The 22,716-nt window shown below is 38.3% G+C and overlaps 2 protein-coding genes across 2 annotated transcripts; one reads left to right on the plus strand and one right to left on the minus strand.

Moving 5' to 3' along the window:
• Window positions 1-292: 292 nt before the first annotated feature.
• Window positions 293-1,650, minus strand: LOC131796618 (uncharacterized). The gene is made up of 2 exons (XM_066162309.1): window positions 1,149-1,650; window positions 293-648 (listed from the first exon to the last, which is right to left on the minus strand). Exons 1-2 carry the CDS (start codon window positions 1,648-1,650, stop codon window positions 428-430), a joined length of 723 nt encoding a protein of 240 aa, XP_066018406.1. The 3' UTR covers window positions 293-427.
• A 1,172-nt stretch (window positions 1,651-2,822) lies between these two features.
• On the plus strand, window positions 2,823-21,217 carry LOC131772133 (uncharacterized). The gene is made up of 10 exons (XM_066162310.1): window positions 2,823-2,915; window positions 3,570-3,795; window positions 4,696-4,745; window positions 12,443-12,538; window positions 13,107-13,174; window positions 13,406-13,458; window positions 14,364-14,459; window positions 14,915-14,992; window positions 15,231-15,283; window positions 20,993-21,217. The coding sequence occupies exons 1-10, from the start codon at window positions 2,823-2,825 to the stop codon at window positions 21,020-21,022; spliced, it is 843 nt and encodes a 280-aa protein (XP_066018407.1). The 3' UTR covers window positions 21,023-21,217.
• The last annotated feature ends 1,499 nt before the right edge of the window (window positions 21,218-22,716 follow it).

Raw genomic sequence — 22,716 nt, forward strand, 5'->3', positions numbered from 1 at the left:
TAAGTTGATTGTATACCTCAGACTCGAATTGAATGATTAAGTGAGTTTGTTAGTGGAGAGATTTCTTATCGGAAAGAGTTTTCTAAAGAGACACAATTTACCTTTTAGCCCCTCTTGACAAAGCTCTTCCTAACGACTAAAGAAACTTGATGATTTTATTTAACCTGACAAAAATAGTTTCGATGGGGATATACGTACCAAAACAGGATTTCCCGCTTGTGGTAAAATCATAACCAAAATTTGAGACATAGTCTTATTCTTTTTTTTTCAATTTGAAATATATTTTTGTAAATGAATGGTCTTCGCAATTAGAAATTGCTGAGCCAGACAAATCTTTGTTCAATTAAACGCATTGTTATGGAAAACTTTTTATCCTTAATTTTCCTGGTTGTTTTGTTTGTAATTCGATGACTACGTCATAGATCTTCTATTTGCAACACGTGATCAAAATTAGAGAGCCAATGAAATTGCCGTATTGTCCACAGTAGTTACCATAGCAGCCAATAGAACTGCTTCCAAATTTGGCCGAGTTCACAAACTGTGAATGGGACGAGTACAAATACAATGACTTGAGATGCCCCTCGTGGCGTCGAAATCCTCGTGGGCAGCGGCCATTTGCCAAGATGCAGAATTTACCTTCGGGCCACTCTACAGAAAGAACAATACGTATGTTTCGTGAGGGACCGATCATCATTTCTCACCTAGGGGGGAGAGGTGGTGATACAGTTTGTGTCACGATAAAATTTACCTGATCCCTCGTAGAGCATACAGCTCTGTAGGATTCTTATAAACCGCTCATTGATTGGAAGCTAATTGGTAGTCAATTTTTTGTAGTCCCCCTTTTGTACTCTGTTGGTGAAGACTGATACTCCTGGGTTTCGCCTTAAAACTATGTGATTCTACCAAAATCCCCCACCCCTCCTCTCCGGCGATTGAAAATGACTGGTCTCTGAAGTGTTCTCAGTTTCAAGAAAACGTGTGGTCCCGAATATTTTCAAACTATTGCGCAATACAAAATTTTTTATTGGGGAGGGGAGGTAAGGGTGTGTATACAACTTTTTCCAAAGATTATACAATCAATTTGAACAACTTTCGTGAATATTTTGAGGAACAACTGAGTCTATGAAACAGAATGAATATATTCTTACTCTCCTTGAGCGATGCACTTTCTTCTTGGGCATAACTTAAAGAAACTTTTAAAGTTTTAACCTCCTGTTCTAACTTGTCAATTTTCTCGGTGAGTTTTCTCTCCAAGTCTTCTATGTCATCCTGGGTTTGCCCTGTTTTCTCTTTTAGGCTTTTGAAGTGTTTGTTAAATGTGATGGTTGTCTCTGACCATACGGCTGCCAGCTCGTTAACATGGCCAACTGTTTTATTCAACTTCTTTGTTACATTTTGAATCTGCTTGGTGTGATTAGCGAACTTGTCAAATATTTGTTTAAACTCCTCCTCATTGCCTGTTCCTTTAACAGCTGTAGAGACTTGGTTGTTGAGATTTTCTGTGATTGCTGACAGGGCTTTGACCAGGCTAGTCACAGTTTCAAGATTGTTTGAAAGCGCGTTAATTTGATAAAAAATGTAATGTTGTAAGCGTTCATTATACAATCTGGAACCCGGACCGTGGAACCTGGATTCGGGGAACTTACGCATGGGTAAAAGACCTCATGGGGTAAAAAAAAGGTGGATATTTACCCGACTGTGAAGCGGTCAGGTAGATATCTACTATACAGACTGTTTTGGTACATAACACACATTGGCTTATTTGTTCCCATGAAAAGCAAAAAAAAAAAAAAAGAGAAATTTAGAAAAAAAAATTAAAGTAAATTTTCATCATATCATTTCAGAAGACAAAAAGGGAGATAAGATTTGCAGCTCAAATGTTGATATCACATCGCCTGGTTTTTTGACGATTTTTGACCTTGACTAATCAATAAATGAGGGATTCAAACTATATGGAATTTCTGTGTTGAGTGCCTTTTTTATCTGCCGGTTCCAATAAAAAAACATTTTTCATGCCTAGTTTGTCTAGTGATAAAAAACGGTAAAAAAGGCCGCTGATTACCAAGTTTCATGGCCGGCACAATTTATCAAACAGATTTTAACTTGAACAGAATTCAAAACTAGTCAAGATTAGAGTGTTGTATCTGTGTTATTAGACTACTCAAATATTCACGCCTCTGTAGCTGCCTCAACCCTTTACACCCTAACATCATTATGCATATTCTCCATACTGTTCTCTGTACATTTCCTAAGTTTTAACAAGGATAATTTGTAAAACCATCACGAGCTTCGTTAGTTGCTGATCATTTCCTTTATTCTCGTGACCTAAACATTTGATTCAAGGGAAGGATTGTAAAGAGAAATTAGAACCTTGTCACTCTTAGGGATTAAAGGGTTAAAGCGCCACTAGATTTGTTTTGGTTTATTTGTACTAGGCGGCCATCTAGATTACTCGCGTCCACGGTCTTGTAGTAAAAATAGTCATCCTCTATATTGTATAGAATTCTTTACAAATATCTACCTTTTGAAAGTAAATATGGCTTAGAAAGAGAAGTCAGTCGAAACACCAGTGGTTGGATAACTGTTGCTTATCTTCAAAAGCCGTGAGTGATAACCATTGTGTACTTTCGACATAATCGATGCGTGACGTATAACGTCTGCTACACGGTGGATATGTCACGTGCGCGTTTTTGAAAGGCTCGAAGTTATAGGCGAAGTGAGTTTCTCGCGTGGATCTCATTAGCTAAACGCGACGCATGAATCATCAGCGTATGTATTTGAGCCTGTTTGAAAAGAATGCATTTTATCACTGATTTCTTAGCATGATTAAATTTCAGAGGCGCACCGCCGAGGAAAAGAACTGCTTGTATCCGGTGGAAATAGCATTGTCTAAAAATTATGTGCAGTGGTGCACGGTGCATTTTATGGCTGATTTCTTGGCTTAACTAATTTTCACTCGCGTGCCATCGAGGAAAAGACTGCCTGTATCCTACTCGCGAGCGAGGAGAGCGTTGGGCCCTCGTTCCTCGCCTCTTGACTTGCGTTTTTCCTGCGACTGGTGCAAAAAAGACGAGAAAATAAAAGAATTAAAACCACCCCGGGGAAGCTTAATTTATTCATCATGATGGGAAACAAACGTTTAAATACAACTAAGGGGTGTCAAAATGCATGCACCAATGACAGCTAACCATTATCCCATTATGCAACATAAGTATTAACGTGTAAACGTGTAATCATTCGACCTCATCGCCTGACTAAACCGACGTCTAGCAGCGCGTCACGATCTGTAATTCACAGTTTGATTCTATAATCAATGATAACTATAAACTGTAAGAACAAAGATTTACCATTCATTTATCGAGTTTATCCTTTTCGGTCTCAAAAAGTCCGTTTTCAAATGTGAGCGTCGGCTGTACGAAGGATAACTATTTAGAAAGGTCAAGCCCTGGGCTGAATCTGACCATAATAATCATGGCTATAATCCAAAATTTGCGCAACATGGAAAGGGCTCTTGACGGGAACAACAACAAAATTTGATATACCTGATTACTTTATTTGTCATGTAAAAGAAGATACGTCACGAGAAAAACCTTGTGACCTCTGTCTGCGTATATTCGAATGCCACGGGCATCGGTCATAAGATTAAAATATCGTTTGTTCCCGAATACAAAGCAGGCAGCTTTCGCTTCATCCCATCAGGCGGTGGTTTCTGCTTCGTATTTAAAGTATTTGACTCGTTACCAAAACTCAGAGATTTCTTTAGTTCCGAACGACTGCGGAATCTTAATTGTAAAGGTGAGTAAATACATTCCCTTTTGTTGCCTGTTACTTGCCCAATCAGAACAGTAACTTGATAAACCGACTATTTCCCCTCGCTCGCCATGCGGCGTATTCAGCTTAAATATTGTAAGTTAATTAGGAGATGCGCCTAAATATCAACGACCTGAGAGACGAAGAGAAGTATTCTTTTACATCTAAGGCCAAAAATAAAAGTCAATCGTTAACATTTTATTTCAAGTAGCCAGACGATTTACTTTTATCTTGAAAGGGGGGGGATGAGGTATTTCCTAAAATGACTCAGATGGGGAGGCTCCGCCCATTAGATGGACCTTTTCCAGGCTTCAGATTTTTTTAAGGATCGTAATCTGTCGGTTTGATATTAAAAGTAGGCTTAAAAGGGGCACAAATGCTTTGTGGAAAGTGTATGAAACGGATGCCTTTTCTACAGTTGTAAAAGTGAGTAACGGGTCGGACTTCGACGGGAACCTTCTTATCTAGAACTTCTCGGAACACCCCCCGGTTTTGATACCGCCGAGAGCAGTTTCCTGGCGGCACTGCATCCTTATCACTTTTTTCCTCAAACATTTTACATTGTCATTGTAGCCAGACCCTGCCACACACAAGAGAAGAATTAATTCTCGCTGGCAATCTTTCACTTCGACAAAAGCGAGAGAAGGTTAATTATTTCTGGGTTTTTATCAGGATCACATGTTTGTTGAGTCAATGCTGTCCAAACATATAAAACGTTTGAGAACTGTTGGACAGTAAAGTGGAGTTTACCCGGATAGAACGTTTATTTCGTTGGTAACCTACCCCTTCCCTCGGTCGTCGATGCCAAAAGTAACCTTTACTGAGCCTAAGCTTTAAAAAATTTTGCTTCTGACACTAATACGCTGGTGTTTCACTCTTTCGTAGGGGAAACTGTTGTAAACGAGAGAAGTTCACTTCGATTTAGACAAGAAAAGGTGAGACTTCTCTGCGCTTTATTTGGGAAACATATTTGCACGTTTGTCGGATAATACTGTAAAAACTGCTGTTGGAAATTAATAGGATTTGAGAAGGGAACGAGTCGACGGTATGCCCGAAAGTAGTGGAAGCAGCTCGAACAAGAACTTTCAAATAATTTATCAGCTGAAATGGAGCCTGTCCGCCCATAGGGGAGTTTAAAATGTTCGCGATTGGGCAATAGTTGATTTATTTTGATTCAACCAAACTTTTTCGTCCTAAAGTTAATCTTGACATTCTACACCGACAGGCGGAAAGAGGATATAATCACTTGTTTATTTGATCTGTCAATACCATACTCTGACTGACACTAAATTTATAAGAACTGTTTTGTTTCCTCAAATTAACAGTTAAAGACTCAAGTGGTTGAAAACTATCAGTTATCAGTCTTTTTTTCTCATGCATGTTTCCATGATATTACTCGACGAACTGTACGCAAATATGGAAACCAAAAGTTAAGGGTTTTGTGGACAAAAAAGGGATTGAGGCGAGACAAAAGAAAGACACTGGCTCGTCCCAGTCTTACGCTTAATATATTTCAGCGTTTAATAGTCAGCAAAGGTTATCGTATTCTACATATTCTACATTGAAGAATAGTTGAGTGATGTATGGAGCGCTATTACGTAGATCTGGACCAAACACAAATTTACTGTTGTTAAGATTATATACCAAGATAAATCTGTTCGGTTTTGTTTTAAGCTACTTTTTTTTTGCGTAAAAAACAACAAACTTTACTGATTTTTGTCCGCACAGGGGCTTAAGGTCAATAGTTTGATAAATGATTTTACAAAAGAGTACTCAGTCCACGTCACTCTGAGCTCTTGACTGCTCTTTGTGGTATTTTTTTTAGCTCTATTTGTTCCCTGAGCGGTCGAAGCATTGCCCAATGTGTTTAAATTATTATTATTATTATTATTATAAATATTTGACTAGCAGAAACTACTCTTGAACAGCGATATGGAAACTCTCGGCGAAACAAGACACTAGGTAGCTTCCGTTCTTGCCGGCCGGTATGTGTGTGCTCATTCGCAAGCAAAAAAATATGACTCCCCTCTACAGAAGCTTCTCTGTTCCAATGAAACACAGACCTAATCTCAAATTTTGACTCCAGGCGTTAAAAGTTTAGTTAACTGTTCTTCTTTCCGTTTTATTGCTGATTTCTTGGCTTAGTACTGCTTGTATCCTGCTCGCGAGCGAAATTAAACGATAAAATTTAAAATGAATTAGAATTCGTTTTTAAAAGCTGCAAGGAACCTGTGATCTGTAGCACATCTTATACATCTCTAGATACATAATATTTATTTAAAGACTTATCGGTCTGCAATGCGTAGATAAGCGCCTGGTTAGACTGAAGCTTACGGATCAGTAGCTTATAGTGTTTATAGCATCTCTTGAACCATATAGTAGCCTCTTCTACCCACCGTAATCTGTTGTTATTAAGAAGATTCATAGGAAAAGCACAGTCAAAATATTATGTGCAGTGTACGGTACATTTCATCGCTAATTTATTGGCTTAATTAATTTTCACTCGCGCACCGCCGAGGAAAAGTACTGTTTGTATCCTACTCGCGAGCGAGGAGAGCGTGGGGCCTGCGTTCCTCGCCTCTTGACTTGCCTTCTTCTTGCGATTGATGCAAAAAAGACGAGAAAATAAAAGAATTTGAACCACCCCGAGGAAGCTTAAATTAACTAGACGCATAACTGCAATTTATTACTTGTTCACTTGTACTGTCTGTAAAGAACTGACCAAAATTGAGTCTACATGCAATGTTTTTATATTTCCTACATGTTTTGCTATGGCTATGTGTTTGATATTTCTTGATCAATTCATAGAGTTCAGGATCAGTGTCTTTGTCTGGTAAGTATGCTTGCACATGCTGGTCAACATAGTCTATATACTCTTGCTTAGTTTCATCGGTTAATTTAGGGCAGTCATCCGTTCATATCAGCGCATGTAGATGGGGAGAACCTCTCATTTGAAATTCTATACGGAGAGCATAATACATTATTTTTTCAATTGGATTTGCATTAGCTAGTAAAATTTCAATAAAGAATGTTTCTACTCTGTACTGGAAGTGTTTAGCTACGATGACCGGGTTGAGATTCAGAAGCCTGCATCTCTCATCATATGATAAAGCTTCGACTTCCTCATCAGTCATGTTTTTTCCATTAGTTCGAGCAATAATCTGAAATAATTCATGCCATCTTAAATCAGTACATGAAAGTGTCATGAACCATGTCGGTATACCAAGCTGTTTTACCATTTCTACTACTACGTACATGAATTTTTGGTAGTATGGAGGAGAGCCTGGAATTTGTCTCAGAAATAAGTAGGCTTCATCTTGAGAAATAAGGTTTTGCAGGATTTGTGTATTTGACCTGACTTGTGATGCTGTAACACTCTGACCGTGAACCTTCTTCAGAGCAATATTTATGCTGTCAGATACTTTTTTCTACTCGATAATGAACTGTGCAAAGAAAAGGTACTCTGGATTTGTAGCAAACCGCCCACTATAATGCAACAGTCTAGCATTAAAGTATTTTACTGGAGATAATTTAACATCTCTTTCAGCAGTGTAACCAAATTTACCATTAGGAAATAATACTGGGAATGCAAGTTCTTCACATTGTTTATGAGTCATTAAAGACACTGGGTGTTTGTTTTCTCCAGGGGCATATTGTAAATTTCTCTACCTGTAGAGTTATTGGAGGTATGTTCCTCAGTAACTATAGGGTAATCTGGAATGACTGACTGTAGACATGTCTCATTGGCAGGTGACCAATGCTCATTTAAAGGGTCTTCCACTTATTCTTCATTTTGGACTTCCATGTTGTCACTAGAAGTATTGTTTGCAAGACTATTTACTCCTACATTTACAGAATTATAAGAATTTGCACTATTTATTGCATTTTCATATGTATTTTTTTCTAAATTGTTTTGAGGAGAGTTTATTGGTAATGAGTTTGTGTGATCAATCTCTTCATCATTCATTATACTTGTCAGTTCTGTGCTAATATTTGTGCAATCAATCTGTATATCTTTGTAAAGGATATTATTGGCTTTTAACCAATTTAGTGCTGTCATTACGAATTCTGGTCTAACTGCTACAAAATAAACATGACCTCTAAACTGAATTTTTCCTTTTCAATTTCAAAAGAATAATACCAGATCTTTCAGGGGGACGAGGCAATATGTTACATGTTTGATCACAATCAACTGGTAAATTACAAATTGCTCCTAATTAATCTTTCTTTGTTGTCCCTTGGGCATCACTACTATTTTTTCAAATACAATCCACTGTGCAATTATAATTTGCTCTAGTTTTTCAAGACTTTCAAGTTCAGTTGGTACATCATCAACACATAAATCGTTTACAATTGACTGACATGGAACCTTTCCTTGAATAGCTTTTAAGTGACATGTGTTACAGATATAAATTTTTGCATCAAATGATATTTGCACATGAAAAAGATGCTGAGAAGGGTACCTATTTGAGATCAATTGCAATACAGATTTCTTATAGAGCATCCTATTGCACACACACAACATATATAATATGGACCTTCCTTAATTTTCTTTTTAAATGTATCAATGCATGAATCCACGCTTTTACTTTTATTTCCACAGTATTTTTGTTTCTGTTTCTGAAGTAATTCTTCTTTCTTTGCTGCATCCATAGTTTTGTATTTTTATGCTTGTTTGTTTAACAGGTCTTGTTTCTTTGCTGCATCCATAGTTTTGTATTTTTATGCGTGTTTAACAGGTCTTGTTTCTTTGCTGCATCCATAGTTTTGTATTTTTCTGCTTGTTTGTTTAACAGGTCTTGTTTCTTTGCTGTATGCATAGTTTTGTATTTTTCTGCTTGTTTGTTTAACAGGTCTTGTTTCTTTGCTGCATGCATAGTTTTGTATTTTTCTGCTTGTTTGTTTAACAGGTCTTGTTTCTTTGCTGCATGCATAGTTTTGTATTTTTCTGCTTGTTTGTTTAACAGGTCTTGTTTCTTTGCTGCATCCATAGCTTTGTATTTTTATGTTTGTTTAACAGGTCTTGTTTCTTTGCTGCATCCATAGTTTTGTATTTTTATGCTTGTTTGTTTAACAGGTCTTGTTTCTTTGCTGCGTCCATAGTTTTGTATTTTTATGCTTGTTTAACAGGTCTTGTTTCTTTGCTGCATCCATAGTTTTGTATTTTTATGTTTGTTTAACAGGTCTTGTTTCTTTGCTGCATCCATAGTTTTGTATTTTTCTGCTTGTTTGTTTAACAGGTCTTGTTTCTTTGCTGCATCCATAGTTTTGTATTTTTCTGCTTGTTTGTTTAACAGGTCTTGTTTCTTTGCTGCATCCATAGTTTTGTATTTTTCTGCTTGTTTGTTTAACAGGTCTTGTTTCTTTGCTGCATGCATAGTTTTGTATTTTTCTGCTTGTTTGTTTAACAGGTCTTGTTTCTTTGCTGCGTCCATAGTTTTGTATTTTTCTGCTTGTTTGTTTAACAGGTCTTGTTTCTTTGCTGCATCCATAGTTTTGTATTTTTATGCTTGTTTGTTTAACAGGTCTTGTTTCTTTGCTGCATCCATAGTTTTGTATTTTTCTGCTTGTTTGTTTAACAGGTCTTGTTTCTTTGCTGCATCCATAGTTTTGTATTTTTATGTTTGTTTAACAGGTCTTGTTTCTTTGCTACATCCATAGTTTTGTATTTTTATGCTTGTTTAACAGGTCTTGTTTCTTTGCTGCATCCATAGTTTTGTATTTTTATGTTTGTTTAACAGGTCTTGTTTCTTTGCTGCATCCATAGTTTTGTATTTTTATGCTTGTTTAACAGGTCTTGTTTCTTTGCTGCATGCATAGTTTTGTATTTTTGTGTTTGTTTATTTAATAGGTCTTATTTCTTTGCTGAATCCATAGTTTTGCATTTTTCTGCTTGTTTGTTTTATAAGTGGTTTCTTCGCTGAATCCATTGTTTTGTATTGTTTTACTCGTTTCTTTTGTAATTCAAGTTTATTTGCAGTATCCCTTGCTTGTTTTTTCTATTAACATTCTCTTTTTTGACAGTTCCATTGCTTCATAATTTTGTTTTTCTTTTAATTTTTTCATTATCTTTTTCCTTTCAGCTCTCACAACAGTTTTAGCTGAACATGTTATAAACTGAATTTTGTAATATCCTCCAGCATTATGCAATTTTTGAATATTGCTGATGGCCACAACAAGAGAAGCAGTGCTATTTACAGTTTTAGTATATTCAATTAGAGGCAGTTGACTTTCATTAAATAGCAAGAGGGAATAGACATACTTTGACCTTTTTGTGGGTGTAAAAATACATGTCATACAGAAAACTGAAAACCACATCAAAAACCCTGTGCATTCACTATTAACATTTTCGAGAAGTGATTTGCCGTCAACTGAATCAGACAATATTCCTTCACTGTAATCACTTTTAAGATCTAACCTTACTTCAGTTCCACAGACATCAACAGTTTTTGGCAAATCATCTAACAGTAAATACTTGTTCAAAGATGAATTTTCGTTTCATCTTTTGCCATACTAAATAACATCAGATAAGGTGAATTCCAATAGCTAGATGATTCTATTAAAGAGTAGCAGAGTAAATAAACAGCCACAGCACAGCTCACATTGAACTTTCTGGTTTCACTGGCATGACTCTGAAAAAGGGTACTATTTTGAACTTTATTAATGTTAACCCCTTTCAATTCAAATATATCATCATTATGTATACTCTGAAAATAATGTACTAAGCTATTCAGTGATGATACTTCAAGCAGCACACATGTACCTTGAGGGTGGCTTCTACCATAAATATTCCTTACATGAGAATGGAATATATTCAAGCCCACATTACCTTTACAATAGATAGCAACTGCAGTACATCCTATTGTCAAGGCAAAATTGTTGAAATTTTTGGATATAAGTGATTGAAAGGCTCTATCTAAGGAGGTACAGTACTGATATCCTTCTCTTGTAGCTTCTTGATGAATAGTACCAGTGTAGCTCTCACTGTATTGAAGTAACTGAGAGAAACTTGAATACAACTGATTTCCAATATTCATTATTGACATGAGATCATTAGCAGAATTGATTCCTTGTTTGTTATTGTAAATCAAAGAGCATAAACTCATTGTAACATATTGTTGTCCTGAATTCTGTCCAAATACCAATTCATTAGCTTGGCTATATGGTGCCAATATTGTTTTGCTAGAGTCAATGTACATTGGAGTAGGACCAGGGTTTTTCTCTATATCTGAACTCAGTTGAAACTTACAATAGTTTGATGCGTGTGTCTGACTCTTATAAAGTCACATGGGTCTATTACAAGAAAACATTGTTAAGTACCTACTTGCTCTATACTTCAATTTATTTATCCTTTGATATACCCTTACAGAACAATTCAACAAATACTTCTTATCATGTTTTGTAACTTTATTAATCTTACCCTCTTCGTATTTTGTAACTCTTCTAACCTTCACATAAAGACGTACCAAGAGGACTTCGGTATGCTTGAACGAATACGCTCATAAACAAATTCCTTCAGTTTTCTGTCCTTTCTTCTGAGACGTTTCAGAGTAGCTTCTGGTATTCTACTGGGTTCTCGATCACGTTTAAATACATGGTTGTGTTTAAATGTAACCATAATATGAGATAACTCGTTTGATATAGCAGGTTTCGCTTGATATTTCTCAATAAAAGTTCACTCGTAAAGGATCGCTCGTAAATTGATCTCTCGTAAAGTTCGCGGACCTACCCGTTCCAAAAACGCTCCACAGGTTTTAGTGTGGGTCTACCGCGAACGTTGTGTGACTTTGTATGTATATTGGGCGTAATAGCCATCGAATTTCTTTCGCGTACATCAAGCAAGGAATTGCCCACAAAGGCAGCCATTACTTTAAACCGCGCGCTCTTTGTTCATTCTACGCATGCGCCCACACTTTACGTATGCGCTGTAGTGGAACTGCGTTTTGTGACTGAACGCAAAAAAAAAAAAAAAAAAAACCAAGCCGAATTTATACCTTGGGCGTTTCCTTCGGAAAGCCCGGGTAATAAATCCATCTGGATGGAAAACAAATGTTTAAATACAACTAAGGCGTGCCAAAATGCATGCACCAATGACAGCGAACCATTATCGCACCATGCAACATAAGTATTAGCGTGTAATCATTCGACCTCGACCTGACTAAGCCGACGTTTGGCGGCGCCCAGCAGTCCAAACGTCACGATCTGCAATTCACAGTTTGATTCTACAATCAATAGCAACTATAAATCGTAAGAAAAACGATTTACCATTCGTTTATCGAGTTTATCCTTTTTCGGTCACAAAAAATCCGTGTTCAGATGTGAGCGTCCGCTGTACGAAGAATAACTATTTAGAAAGGTCAAACCTTGAGCTAAATCTGACCATAATAATCATGGCTATGATCCAAAATTGCGCAACATGGAAAGAGCTCTTGACGGGAACAACAACAAAATTTGATATACCTGATTACTTTATTTGTCATGTAAAATAAGATACTAAGTCACGAGAAAAACCTTTTGACCTCTGTCTGCGTATATTCGAATGCCGCGGGCATAAGTCATGAGATTGAAATATCGTGTGTTCCCGAATACAAAGCAGGCAGCTTTCGCTTCATCCCATTCCGTTTCTCTTTAGGCGGTGTTTTCTGCTACGTATTTCAAGTATTTGACTCGTTACCAAGGCTCAGAGATTTCTGTAGTTCCGAACGACTTCGGACTCTTAATTGTAAAGGTGAGTAAATACATTCCCTTTTGTTGCCTGTTACTTGCCCCATCATTGATAAACCGACTATTTCCCCTCGCTCGCCATGCGGCGTATTCAGCTTAAATATTGGAAGTTAATTAGGAGATGCGGCTAAATATCAACGATCTGCGAAACAGAGAAGTATTCCTTCTCATCATAGGCCAAATTTAAAAGCTCATCGTTAACATTTTATTTGAGGCAACCAGATGATTCATTTTCATCTGGAAGGGGGGGTGATGTATTTCCTAAAATGACTCAGATGGGGAGGCTCCGCCCATTAGACCGATCTTTTCCAGGCTTCAGTTTTTTCAAAGGGTTACGGAATCTGTCGGTTTGATATTCAATAGTAGGCTTAAAAGAGGCACAAATTTTTTTGTGGAAAGTTTACGAAAAGGATGCCTCTTCTACAGTTGTAAGAGTGAGTAAGGTGTCGGACCTCAACGGGAACCTTATGATCTTGAACTTCTTAGAGCACCCCCGGTTTTGATACCGCCGCCTGGCGGTATTGCATCCTTACCCCTTTTACTCAAACATTTCACATTGTCGTTGTAGCCAGACCCTGCGGAAGTTGTCATACACAAGAGAAGAATTGATTCTCGCTGCCGATCTTCCACTTCGACATAGGTGAGAGAAGGTAAGTTATTTCTGCGTTATATCAGGATCACATGTTTGTTGAGTCAATGCTGTCCAAAACTATAAAAAGTTTGAGAACCGTTGGACCTCAAAGTGGAGTTTACCCGTTAGTAACCTACCCCTTCCCTCGGTTGTAGATGCTATAAGTAGCCTTTACTGAGCCTAAGCTTTACCAAATTTTGCTTCTAACTCTAAATACGTTGTTGTTTCACTCCTTCGTAGTGGAAGCTGTTGTAAACGAGAGGGAAAGTTCACTTCGACTGAAACAACAAAAGGTGAGAAATCTCTGCGCTTTATTTGGATAACAAATGGGCACGTTTGTCGGATCATAGTGTAAAAACTGCTGTCGGAAATTAATAGCATTTGAGAAGGCAACTAGTCGATGGTACGCATGAAAGTGGTAGAAGTAGCTCGAACAAAAACCTTAATCCAACTTATCAGCTGAAATCGAGCCTGTCCGCCTATAGGGGAGTTTAAAATGTTCGCGATTGTGCTACAGTTGATATATTCTGATTGAACCGAACTTTTACGCCTTAAAGCTCAGCTTGACATTCTACACCGAAGAGCGGAAAGCGGTTGTGATCACATGTTATTGGATCTGTCAATACCATGCTCTGATTGATGCAAAATTTTATTAGAACCACGGCTGTGTCTCCTCAAATTAACGGCTAAAAAAGACTCGAAGGATTTTAAACTATCGGTTATCAGTCTTTCGTCTCATGCATGTTTCCAAGAGGTTACTCAACGAACTGTTCGCAAATATGGAAACCAAAAGTTGGGGCTGGTGCGGACGAAAAGGGATTGAGGCGAGACGAGAAAGACACTGACTCGTTCCAGTCTTACGCTTATCATATTTAAACGCTAAATAGCCAGCAAAGGTTATCTTATTCTACATTCCAGAGATCTGGACCTCATCGCCTGACTAAGCCGACGTTTTAGCAGCGCATAGCAGTTCAAACGTCACGATCTGTAATTCACAGTTTCGTCGTAATTGGTCGTTTCGTTTCAGTTTACATACAGTAACATTTTAGACTACGTACATCAACAAGTGCCTTATTTTTTTTATTTTATTGTTATTCATTCAAATGACATCTCTAATTTTTGCATGCTATGATTTTAAATAAATAATTGCAATACAAAGCAGGCAGTTTTCACTTCATTCCATCCCGTTTCTCTTTAGGCGGTGTTCTCTGCTACGTATTTCAAGTATTTGACTCATTGCCAAGACTCAGAGATTTCTGTAGTTCCGAACGACTTCGGACTCTTAATTGTAAAGGTAAATACATTCCCTCTTGTTGCCTGTTACTTGCCCTATCAGAACAGTATATTGATAAACCGACTATTTTCCCTCGCTCGCCATGCGGCGTATTCAGCCTAAATATTGTAGGTGAATTGGGAGATGCGGCTAAATATCAACGATCTGCGAGACAGAGAGAAGTATTCCTTCACATCTTAGGCCAAAAATAGAAGCAGCCAGACGATTCACTTTTATCTTGAAGGGGGGGGGGGGGGGTGAGGCATTTCCTACAATGACTCAGATGGAGAGGCATTAGACGGATGCCTCTTCTACAGTTGTAAGAGTGAGTAGGGGTCCGGACCTCAACGGGAACCTTCCCATCTTGAACTTCTTCAAGCACCCCTGTGTTTTGATAACCGCCGAGAGCAGTTTCCAGGCGGCATAGCATCCTTACCACTTTTTCCTCAAACATTTTACGTTGTCGTTGTAGCCAGACCCTGCGGAAGTTGTCATACACAAGAGAAGAATTGATTCTCGCTGCCGATCTTTCACTTCGACTAAAGCGAGAGAAGGTAAGTTATTTCTGAGTTTTATCTGGATCACATGTTTGTTGAGTAAATGCTGTCCAAAAATATAAAACCTTTGAGAACCGTTGGACCTTAAAGTGGAGTTTACCCGTATAGTGCGTTTACTTCGCTAGTAACCTACCCCTTCCCTCGGTTTTCGATGCCGTAAGTAGCCTTTACTGAGCCTAAGCTTTAACAAATTTTGCCTCCAACACTTATACGCTGTTATTTCACTCCTTTGTAGTGGAAGCTTTTGTAAACGAGAGGGGAAGTTCACTTCGACTGAAACAACAAAAGGTGAGAAATCTCTGCGCTTTATTTAGACAACATATGGGCACGTTTGTCGGACAATACTGTAAAAAATGCTATGGAAAATTAATAGCGTTTCAGAAGGGAACGAGTCGACGGTACGACCGAAAGTAGTGGAAACAACTCGAACAAAAACCTTAATACAATTTATCAGCTGAAATCGAGTCTGTCCGCCTATAGGGGAGTTTAAAACGTTCGCGATTGTGCAATAGTTTATATATTCTGATTCAACCGAACTTTACGCCCTAAAGCTCAGCTTGACATTCTACACCGACAAGCGGAAAGAGGATAGGATCACTTGTTTATTGGATCTCCCAATACCATACTGACGCAAAATTTTATTAGAACTGTTGTGTCTCCTCAAATTAACAACTAAAAGACTCCAATGGTTGTAAACTATCAGTCATCGGTCTTTGCTCCCATGCATGTTCCAAAATGTTACTCAACGAACTGTTCGCAAATAGGGAAACCAAAAGTTGGGGCTGGCGTGGACGAAAAAGGGATTGGGGCGAGACGAGAAAGCCACTGACTCGTTCCAGTTTTACGTTTACCATACTTAAATGCTAAATAGCCATCCAAGGTTGACTTATTTTACATTCTAGAATAGTTGCGTGATGCCTCGAGTACTATTTCGTGGATCTAAACCAAACACAGATTCCCTGTCGTTAAGATCACATAGCAAAGATAAATCTGTTCGGTTTTGATTTAAGCCACCTTTTTTGCGAAAAAACAACAAACTTTATTGATTTTTCCGCACAGAGGCTCAAAGTATATAGTTTGATCGGTAATTTTACAAAGAGTACTCACTTCACGTCACTCTGAGCTCCTGACGGCTCTTTGTGGTATTTTCTTTAGCTGTAATTGTTCCCTAAGCGGTCGAAGCATTGCACAATGTGTTCACATTATTATTATTATTGGTGTTCTTTTTGTGCATCAGCTGAGCGCAAACCATGCACCTAGAGCATCAGTCACTCAAATCAATCATTCTGCTCATACACTAAGCACCTTTCTGAGGATTTGCGCAGATCCTAGCTTGCAGATCTTTTGAATCTCTGTCACAGTGGCTGATTCTGATACTTTCTTTATGTTTTCCACTATCCCATTCTTTACATGTACCAAGCGCACCAACAACCACAGGGATCACCAAGGTTTTCATAAGTCACATTCTCTGTATTTTTATTTCTAGATCTTTGTACTTGCTTTTCTTTTTCTTTTCCTTCAGAGCGACGTTTCAATCTGATGGAACAGTTTTATCAATCAGTTTGTAGGGGGAATTCACTGAATCTTTAACTACGATGTCTGGTCTGTTCGCTGTTATAGCTCTGTCAGTATTCACTGACATATCCCATAATGGGGTGATGTTGTTGTCTTTACTGTGCATCACAGTCTCTGGCTCATGTTGATACCATTTGTCTGTAATCTCGGTACCGTGATCTTTACAGATTCTCCAATGGAGATATGCTACAGCATTATTGCGCCTGGAGATGTACTCTGTTCTAGGCCTCACATCCGGATATAGTATAGTTCAGCTGTCTCTTCATATTGTGAACACATTCTGCATTTGCCGTCCACTTGCTGGCCTCATATTACTTTCTGGTAGTTTCTGGTGTTTACTGCCCGGTCTTGAGCTGCGACAAGTAGTCCCTCTGTTTTTCCTTTCAGATTACTTGACAACCATTTGTTGGTGATGACCGTGTCTGCTTGAGGCTTCTCTAGAATCCTGGGATACTGGCCATGAAATGTTTTGATTTCCACTTTTCTTCGTTTATGGATTTCATCTTAGACTTGAGTATGTGTTTTAGGGCCTTAGCATTTTCCGAGGTTGATTTTTCTTCTCTGTTCTCAAACTCTGGCAGTTATTTCCCTTTTGAAATTAGTAGCATTCCTTGCTATTGAATTTTTGGCTTTATATCTTTCATGTCCAAGCACCTGCTTTGGATATTGCCATTCTTTGTGCCTCAGGTAATGATTGAGCCCTATTGTAACTGATTTGAATGCTGCTTCTACATCAATCAGGCCCCGTCCTCCATCTTTTCCTGAGATGTACAGCCTTTCCACATCTGCTTTAGGATGTAATATCTTGTGCATGTTCAAAAGTTTGCGTGTTTTTGTGACAATCTTCTTCAGTTCGCAGATTTTCCAGTCCATAATGCCAAAACTATAATGCACAACTGAAAATGCAAAGCTATTGATAGCTTCTATCTTGTTTCTCCCATTGAGCTCAGTTCTTAGTATCAATCTTACTCTCCTGTTATATTTTTTTCTTATCTTCTCTTTCATTTTGCTATGCTGGATACCATCACTTTTATCTACACCCAGGTATTTATTTACCCCTTCCTGGTCCAACTCTTGTATTTCTGTGTCCTTATCTATTACTATATTTCCAGTTGAGGTCAGTCTACCTTTCTTGAAACTGGCTATGGCACATTTCTCAAGGCCAAATTCTATACGGATATCATCATGGAATTGTTTCACTATTTTCAGTTCTCCAACTTGTTCTTGCTCGTTCTTGCTGTACAATTTTAGATCATCCATACAAAAACAGATTGCTGATTGGAGTACTTGTGTTTTTGATCTTGTAACCATACCCAGATGTAGCCAACTCTGATGGTAAAGGCACAGCTGAGCCAGGCAAGATAGCAGAGGTGAGAATGAATCTCCTTGAAAGACCCCTCTTTGGATCTTGATCTGATCCGTTATGATACATCCATCATTGTAAGATAGCGTCATTGTAGTTTTCCAGTTGCTCACTGATTAGTTTTTCATTAAATCTGTACATCTGTAAGGTCTGTACTATCCAACTATGAGAGGCACTGTCATAGGCTTTTCTGCAATCTATCCAAGTCATACCCAAGTTATTTTTCTTCTTTTTGCAGTCTTCTATGATCATTTTTTTTATTAGGAGTGGATCTTTGCATCCATATGAATTCTAGACACAACCTCTCTCTTCTTCCGGTGATGTATAATTCTTTGTGTTATGGGTGTAGCTTCTTTCGGATAAAATCGATGTGAGCACCTTGTAGGGTGTTGATAAGCAGGCAATTGGTCTATAGGTTTTGGGGTTCTCTGTGTCTTTGTTCTTTGGTATTAAGTATGTTTGTGTTGTTGAGAACCAGTCAGGCAGATTTTAGGGGTTTCCTATTGCTTGGTTATATGCATTCAGCAGGTGTTGATATAGTGCTGTGAGTTGTTTGGGCCAGACCTTAGGAACCACATCAGGACCCGGTGACTTCCAGTTGCTTGTTTTCTTTAGAGCGGTCTCCAACTCATCTAGGCTTATATCCTCCCATAGTTGGCATTCTGTTTCTGCCTCTCTCTCTCTTTATCCACTCTGCTGAATGGTTGCACTCTATTGTTCTTCAAGATGGAACACCAACATGTTTCTGTTGCTTCTCTCTTAAGTGGTTTTTCAACTGACATCTGTTCTTTACCAAGGTTTCTGACGAACTTTTTCTATGTTTGCAAACAGCTGGTTTTGACTGAATTGTTTACTTCTTTTTACATGTCTCCTGATTCTTTGGGGTATTGCTTCAATTTTCATTTTGAGGTATCCTGTTACTGTTTGCAGTTCTTGGTTTGTTGTTATTTTGTATTTACTTTTAATTCGTTTTTTTCTTGGAGATCTTTTGGGTTTCACCTTTCTGTGCCATGTCTGTTAGTATCGACAGCTGAGCTCTCATGCTTTTAATCTGATTCTCTTTTCTTGTCTTCCATTTTAGTTGTAGCTGTTTACTACTTTTTGTCTTTAGGATTTTTGGCATTTTACCCATCATTTCAGATATTACCTTCGCAGTCACATATTGTACTACGTTGATGTTATTGAGGTTGAGTACCTCTTCTACTATTACCTGCTGAATTGCTTAGTTTGCTTGTTTGATCAACAGTTTCACTTTTCTGTTCATTGATATCTTGGGTAGAAGGGACCCCTCTATCATTCTGTTTTTTTTTCCCATTCAGTCCTTGCCAGCTCTTAATTTCTTTAACTAAGTCTTTGATCTCAGATGGATTATAGGATGGTCCTACCTCATCTTCATTTTGTTGCCTCATAAAGGTTGTTGGCTTTTTCTTCAAACGCATCATCTACTACGCTATCTATTTCGTTGTTTTGTACAGTCAATTAATTTTCAATCCGTTGCTTAATGTTATCTAGCTCAATCCTTGTTAGTTTGTTTTGTTTTTCAAAAGATCTTCGTTGGTTCATCACCGCGTTGTCTGTTAAATTGGGCCTTTCATTTGGGTTTCTTTCCCTCCATATTCTGTATGTATCTTTTTTTACACCTTCACTGGGGCCTGTCTTTGCCTTATATTAGCAAACATGACTTCAGTGTAATCCTCTCGTGTCCATTTCTGTCTGGTGTTTGTTCTTTTTCTGTTTCTACCTGCCCGATCTGGTGAGGAAGGACCCTCTTGGGAGAGACTCTCAGTTGGGTTGGCCGCCACTGCAGGTGGAGAGGGTAGATCAGAAGCCAATTTTTCGACCTCAGCCTGACCACTCACTGAAGGACGCGCTCCTTGATGACCCGCACGACGGGCGATGCGGTATGAATTCTTTGTATTTCTACTACTCATATTGGTGAAGATGCTATTTGACCCATAGCCGGAGAGAGGTTATCCCGCGCCAGATCTCAACTTGGTATTTCTAACCCTCGCGGTTTTATCATTACTATTATTATTATCATTATTGTTATTATTATTATTATTATTATTATTATTATTATTATCATCATCATTGTTATTAATATTCAACTGGCAGAAAGTTACTTCTAACACCGATATATATACTCTTGGCGAAACAAGACTCCAGGTAGCTTCTGTTCTTGCCGGCCGGCCTATGTGTGCTCATTCGCACGCAAGAAAATATGACTTCCCTCTACAGAAGCTTCTCTGTTCCAATGAAACCCGGACCTAAGCTCAAATCTTGACTCCAGTCGTTCAAAGTTTTGTTAACTGTTCTTCTTTGCGGTATGTTAAAGAAAGGTTGATCATGAAGAGTTTCAGAAAGGATTACTTTGAGATGTTATGCAACTCAGCGAGGCGGGACATCCCATGATCCCTCATACACTCTTATTTCCCTCTGCGCTTCCGAGACTGTCAAGGGACAGTAAGCTCTGTTGCGAGGAGGAGCACCACAGGCTAATTTTTTTTAAGGGAAATTTAGCATCATCAACTGAGTTGATAACGTAAATTGGCCACTGTAAAGAGTTTAAAAGCTAATATTTCGAGCGTTAGCCATTGCCAATTGCTCTGACGGAGGGCTAACTCTCGAAACGTTAGCTTTTAAACTCTTTACGTTGATCAATTTACGCTATAAACTCTGGTGATAATACTTAACTACCCTTTTATACTCTCCCACTGACACAGCACCACAGTTTCTTTAGAAATTGGCCTCCATGAATTTTTTTTTGCGTGGTTCTCTTATGTAGGGGTCATGTTAAGGGCTAAGAAAAATTTACAGTGATGCGAGAAACTAGGATTGCTGTTAATCGCTGAGTAATTACTTTACCATCAGCAATTAAAGATATTCCACTCCCTGAATTCAGAGTTATTCTTAATTAAATCTTCTCAGGTGTGTCAAAAACTCCGCCATTTTGTAACTGGCTTCGGTGCAACCCCCAATGTACCAAATGTTAGTGAAGAATTCCCTTTGTATGAAAGTTTTATTTCGCGTAATTTCTCAATTGAACTGTTTTATTACAGACCCGAGTAAAATCTCTTCAGATGCTTTGAGATCATTGTTGCTGATCATAACAAGGTAACAGTAATAACTCTACGGCCGTTTACAAACGAACAGTTAAATTACTTCAAGTTCGCTTTTGTCGTGAGACTGTCGTGCTCAGTGAATCTCCAAAGGTATTACGCCAAGTCTTCAAAACTTTTCCATCCATCCACAATTTCCATCCTTTTTGAAGTTTGAGTTACATTTTCTGGTATACTAAGTACTGTTGCAGAGATTGCGCCATAATTTTGTAATAATGTTGAAACAGTCTAGTGAACACACCATGGAATTGAATATATCTTGTGTTTTTGTTTGCGAAATGGAAGCGTCTTATGAAGAAATTTTCATACTCTTAACTCGTCCCAATCTGAGCCGTACTTAACTCGATAAAAGTGAAATCAAAACTTTTTTTCTGAAATCAAAACTTTTCAACGGATGCGCCTACGGCAAAATACCGGGAACCCAGTGCTGCGTCATAGTGGAGACATGTTGGCTTCACTCAGCTGATAAGCTGTTGATATGATTTTACATGAGCGGTTTTCAATGGAGTGTAGAAAATAATCCAAAATTACTATGCTCCCGCTTTACTTTGCTCTGCGATTGGTGCAGAAAACTCTCACCATCCTCTAAACTAATCAGGTTCAAAACTTGACCAACTGCGTCTTAGTTTATTCCGTTTTTGTGCGCTCCAGGTGGTTTGCTTATTTCTACTTCGAGATCTCATTGGCTGCTTATGATGTTTTCCATTGTTCTCAGTGATTGATTTTGATGAGTTTGGCTTTGACTTTACTACAAACGTCACTGGAGCTGCCTCAACCCTTTACACCCTTACATAATTATGCATATTCTCCATACTGTTCTTTATACATTTCCTCAGTTTTAACAAGGAAAATTTGTAAACCATCACGAGCTTCGTTAGTTGCTGATCATTTCCTTTATTCTCGTGACTTAAACATTTGATTCAAGGGAAGGATTGTAAAGAGAAATTAGAACCTTGTCACTCTTAGGGATTAAAAGGTTAAAGCGCCACTAGATTTTCTTTGATTTATCTGTACTAGGCGGCCATCTCGATTGCTCGCGTTCATCTTGTAGTAAAAATAATCATCCTCTTTATTGTACAGAATTCTTTATAAATATCTACTGTTTGAGAATAAATATGGCTTAGAGAGAGAAGTCGGTCAAAACACCAGTGGCTTGATAACTGTTGCTTATCTTCAAAAGACGTGATAACCATTGTGTTCTCTCGGCATAATCGAGGCGTGACGTATAACGGGTGAAACAAGCTGGATATGCCCACGTGCGCGTTTGTGAAAGGCTCGAAGTTATAGGCGAAGTGAGTTCTCACGTGTAGCTAAACGCGACGCATGAATCATCAGCGTATGTATTTGAGCCTGTTTGAAGAATGCATTTTATGGCTGAACTCCTAGCATAATTAAATTTCACAGGCGCGCCGTCGAGAGAAAGTACTGCTTAGATCAAACCCACGAGAACGTGGGGCCCTCGTTCCTCGCCTCTTGACTTGCGTTTTCTTGTGATTGGTGCCAAAAACAAACGAGAAAATTTAAAAATTTGAACCACCTGAGGAAGCTTAGATTACTAAATCCATCTTGATGGAAAATAAACGTTTAAATACAATTAATGCGTGCCAAAATGCATGCACAAAACAGATAACCATTATCCCATCATGCCACATAAGTATTGTTGT

The sequence above is a fragment of the Pocillopora verrucosa genome, chromosome 2 (assembly GCF_036669915.1).
Source record: "Pocillopora verrucosa isolate sample1 chromosome 2, ASM3666991v2, whole genome shotgun sequence".
NCBI lineage: Eukaryota > Metazoa > Cnidaria > Anthozoa > Scleractinia > Pocilloporidae > Pocillopora > Pocillopora verrucosa.

Bases quoted from the DNA above. Each gene is read 5' to 3' on its own strand.
- LOC131796618 (XM_066162309.1), bottom strand. From the start codon at position 1,650: ATGCGTAAGTTCCCCGAATCCAGGTTCCACGGTCCGGGTTCCAGATTG. The intron at 649-1,148 runs GTAAGAATATAT...TTCTTTCTGTAG, and splicing joins AAGTGCATCGCTCAAGGAGA to AGTGGCCCGAAGGTAAATTC.
- LOC131772133 (XM_066162310.1), top strand. From the start codon at position 2,823: ATGATTAAATTTCAGAGGCGCACCGCCGAGGAAAAGAACTGCTTGTAT. The intron at 2,916-3,569 runs GTGCATTTTATG...GTCATGTAAAAG, and splicing joins ATTATGTGCAGTGGTGCACG to AAGATACGTCACGAGAAAAA. The intron at 3,796-4,695 runs GTGAGTAAATAC...ACTCTTTCGTAG, and splicing joins GCGGAATCTTAATTGTAAAG to GGGAAACTGTTGTAAACGAG.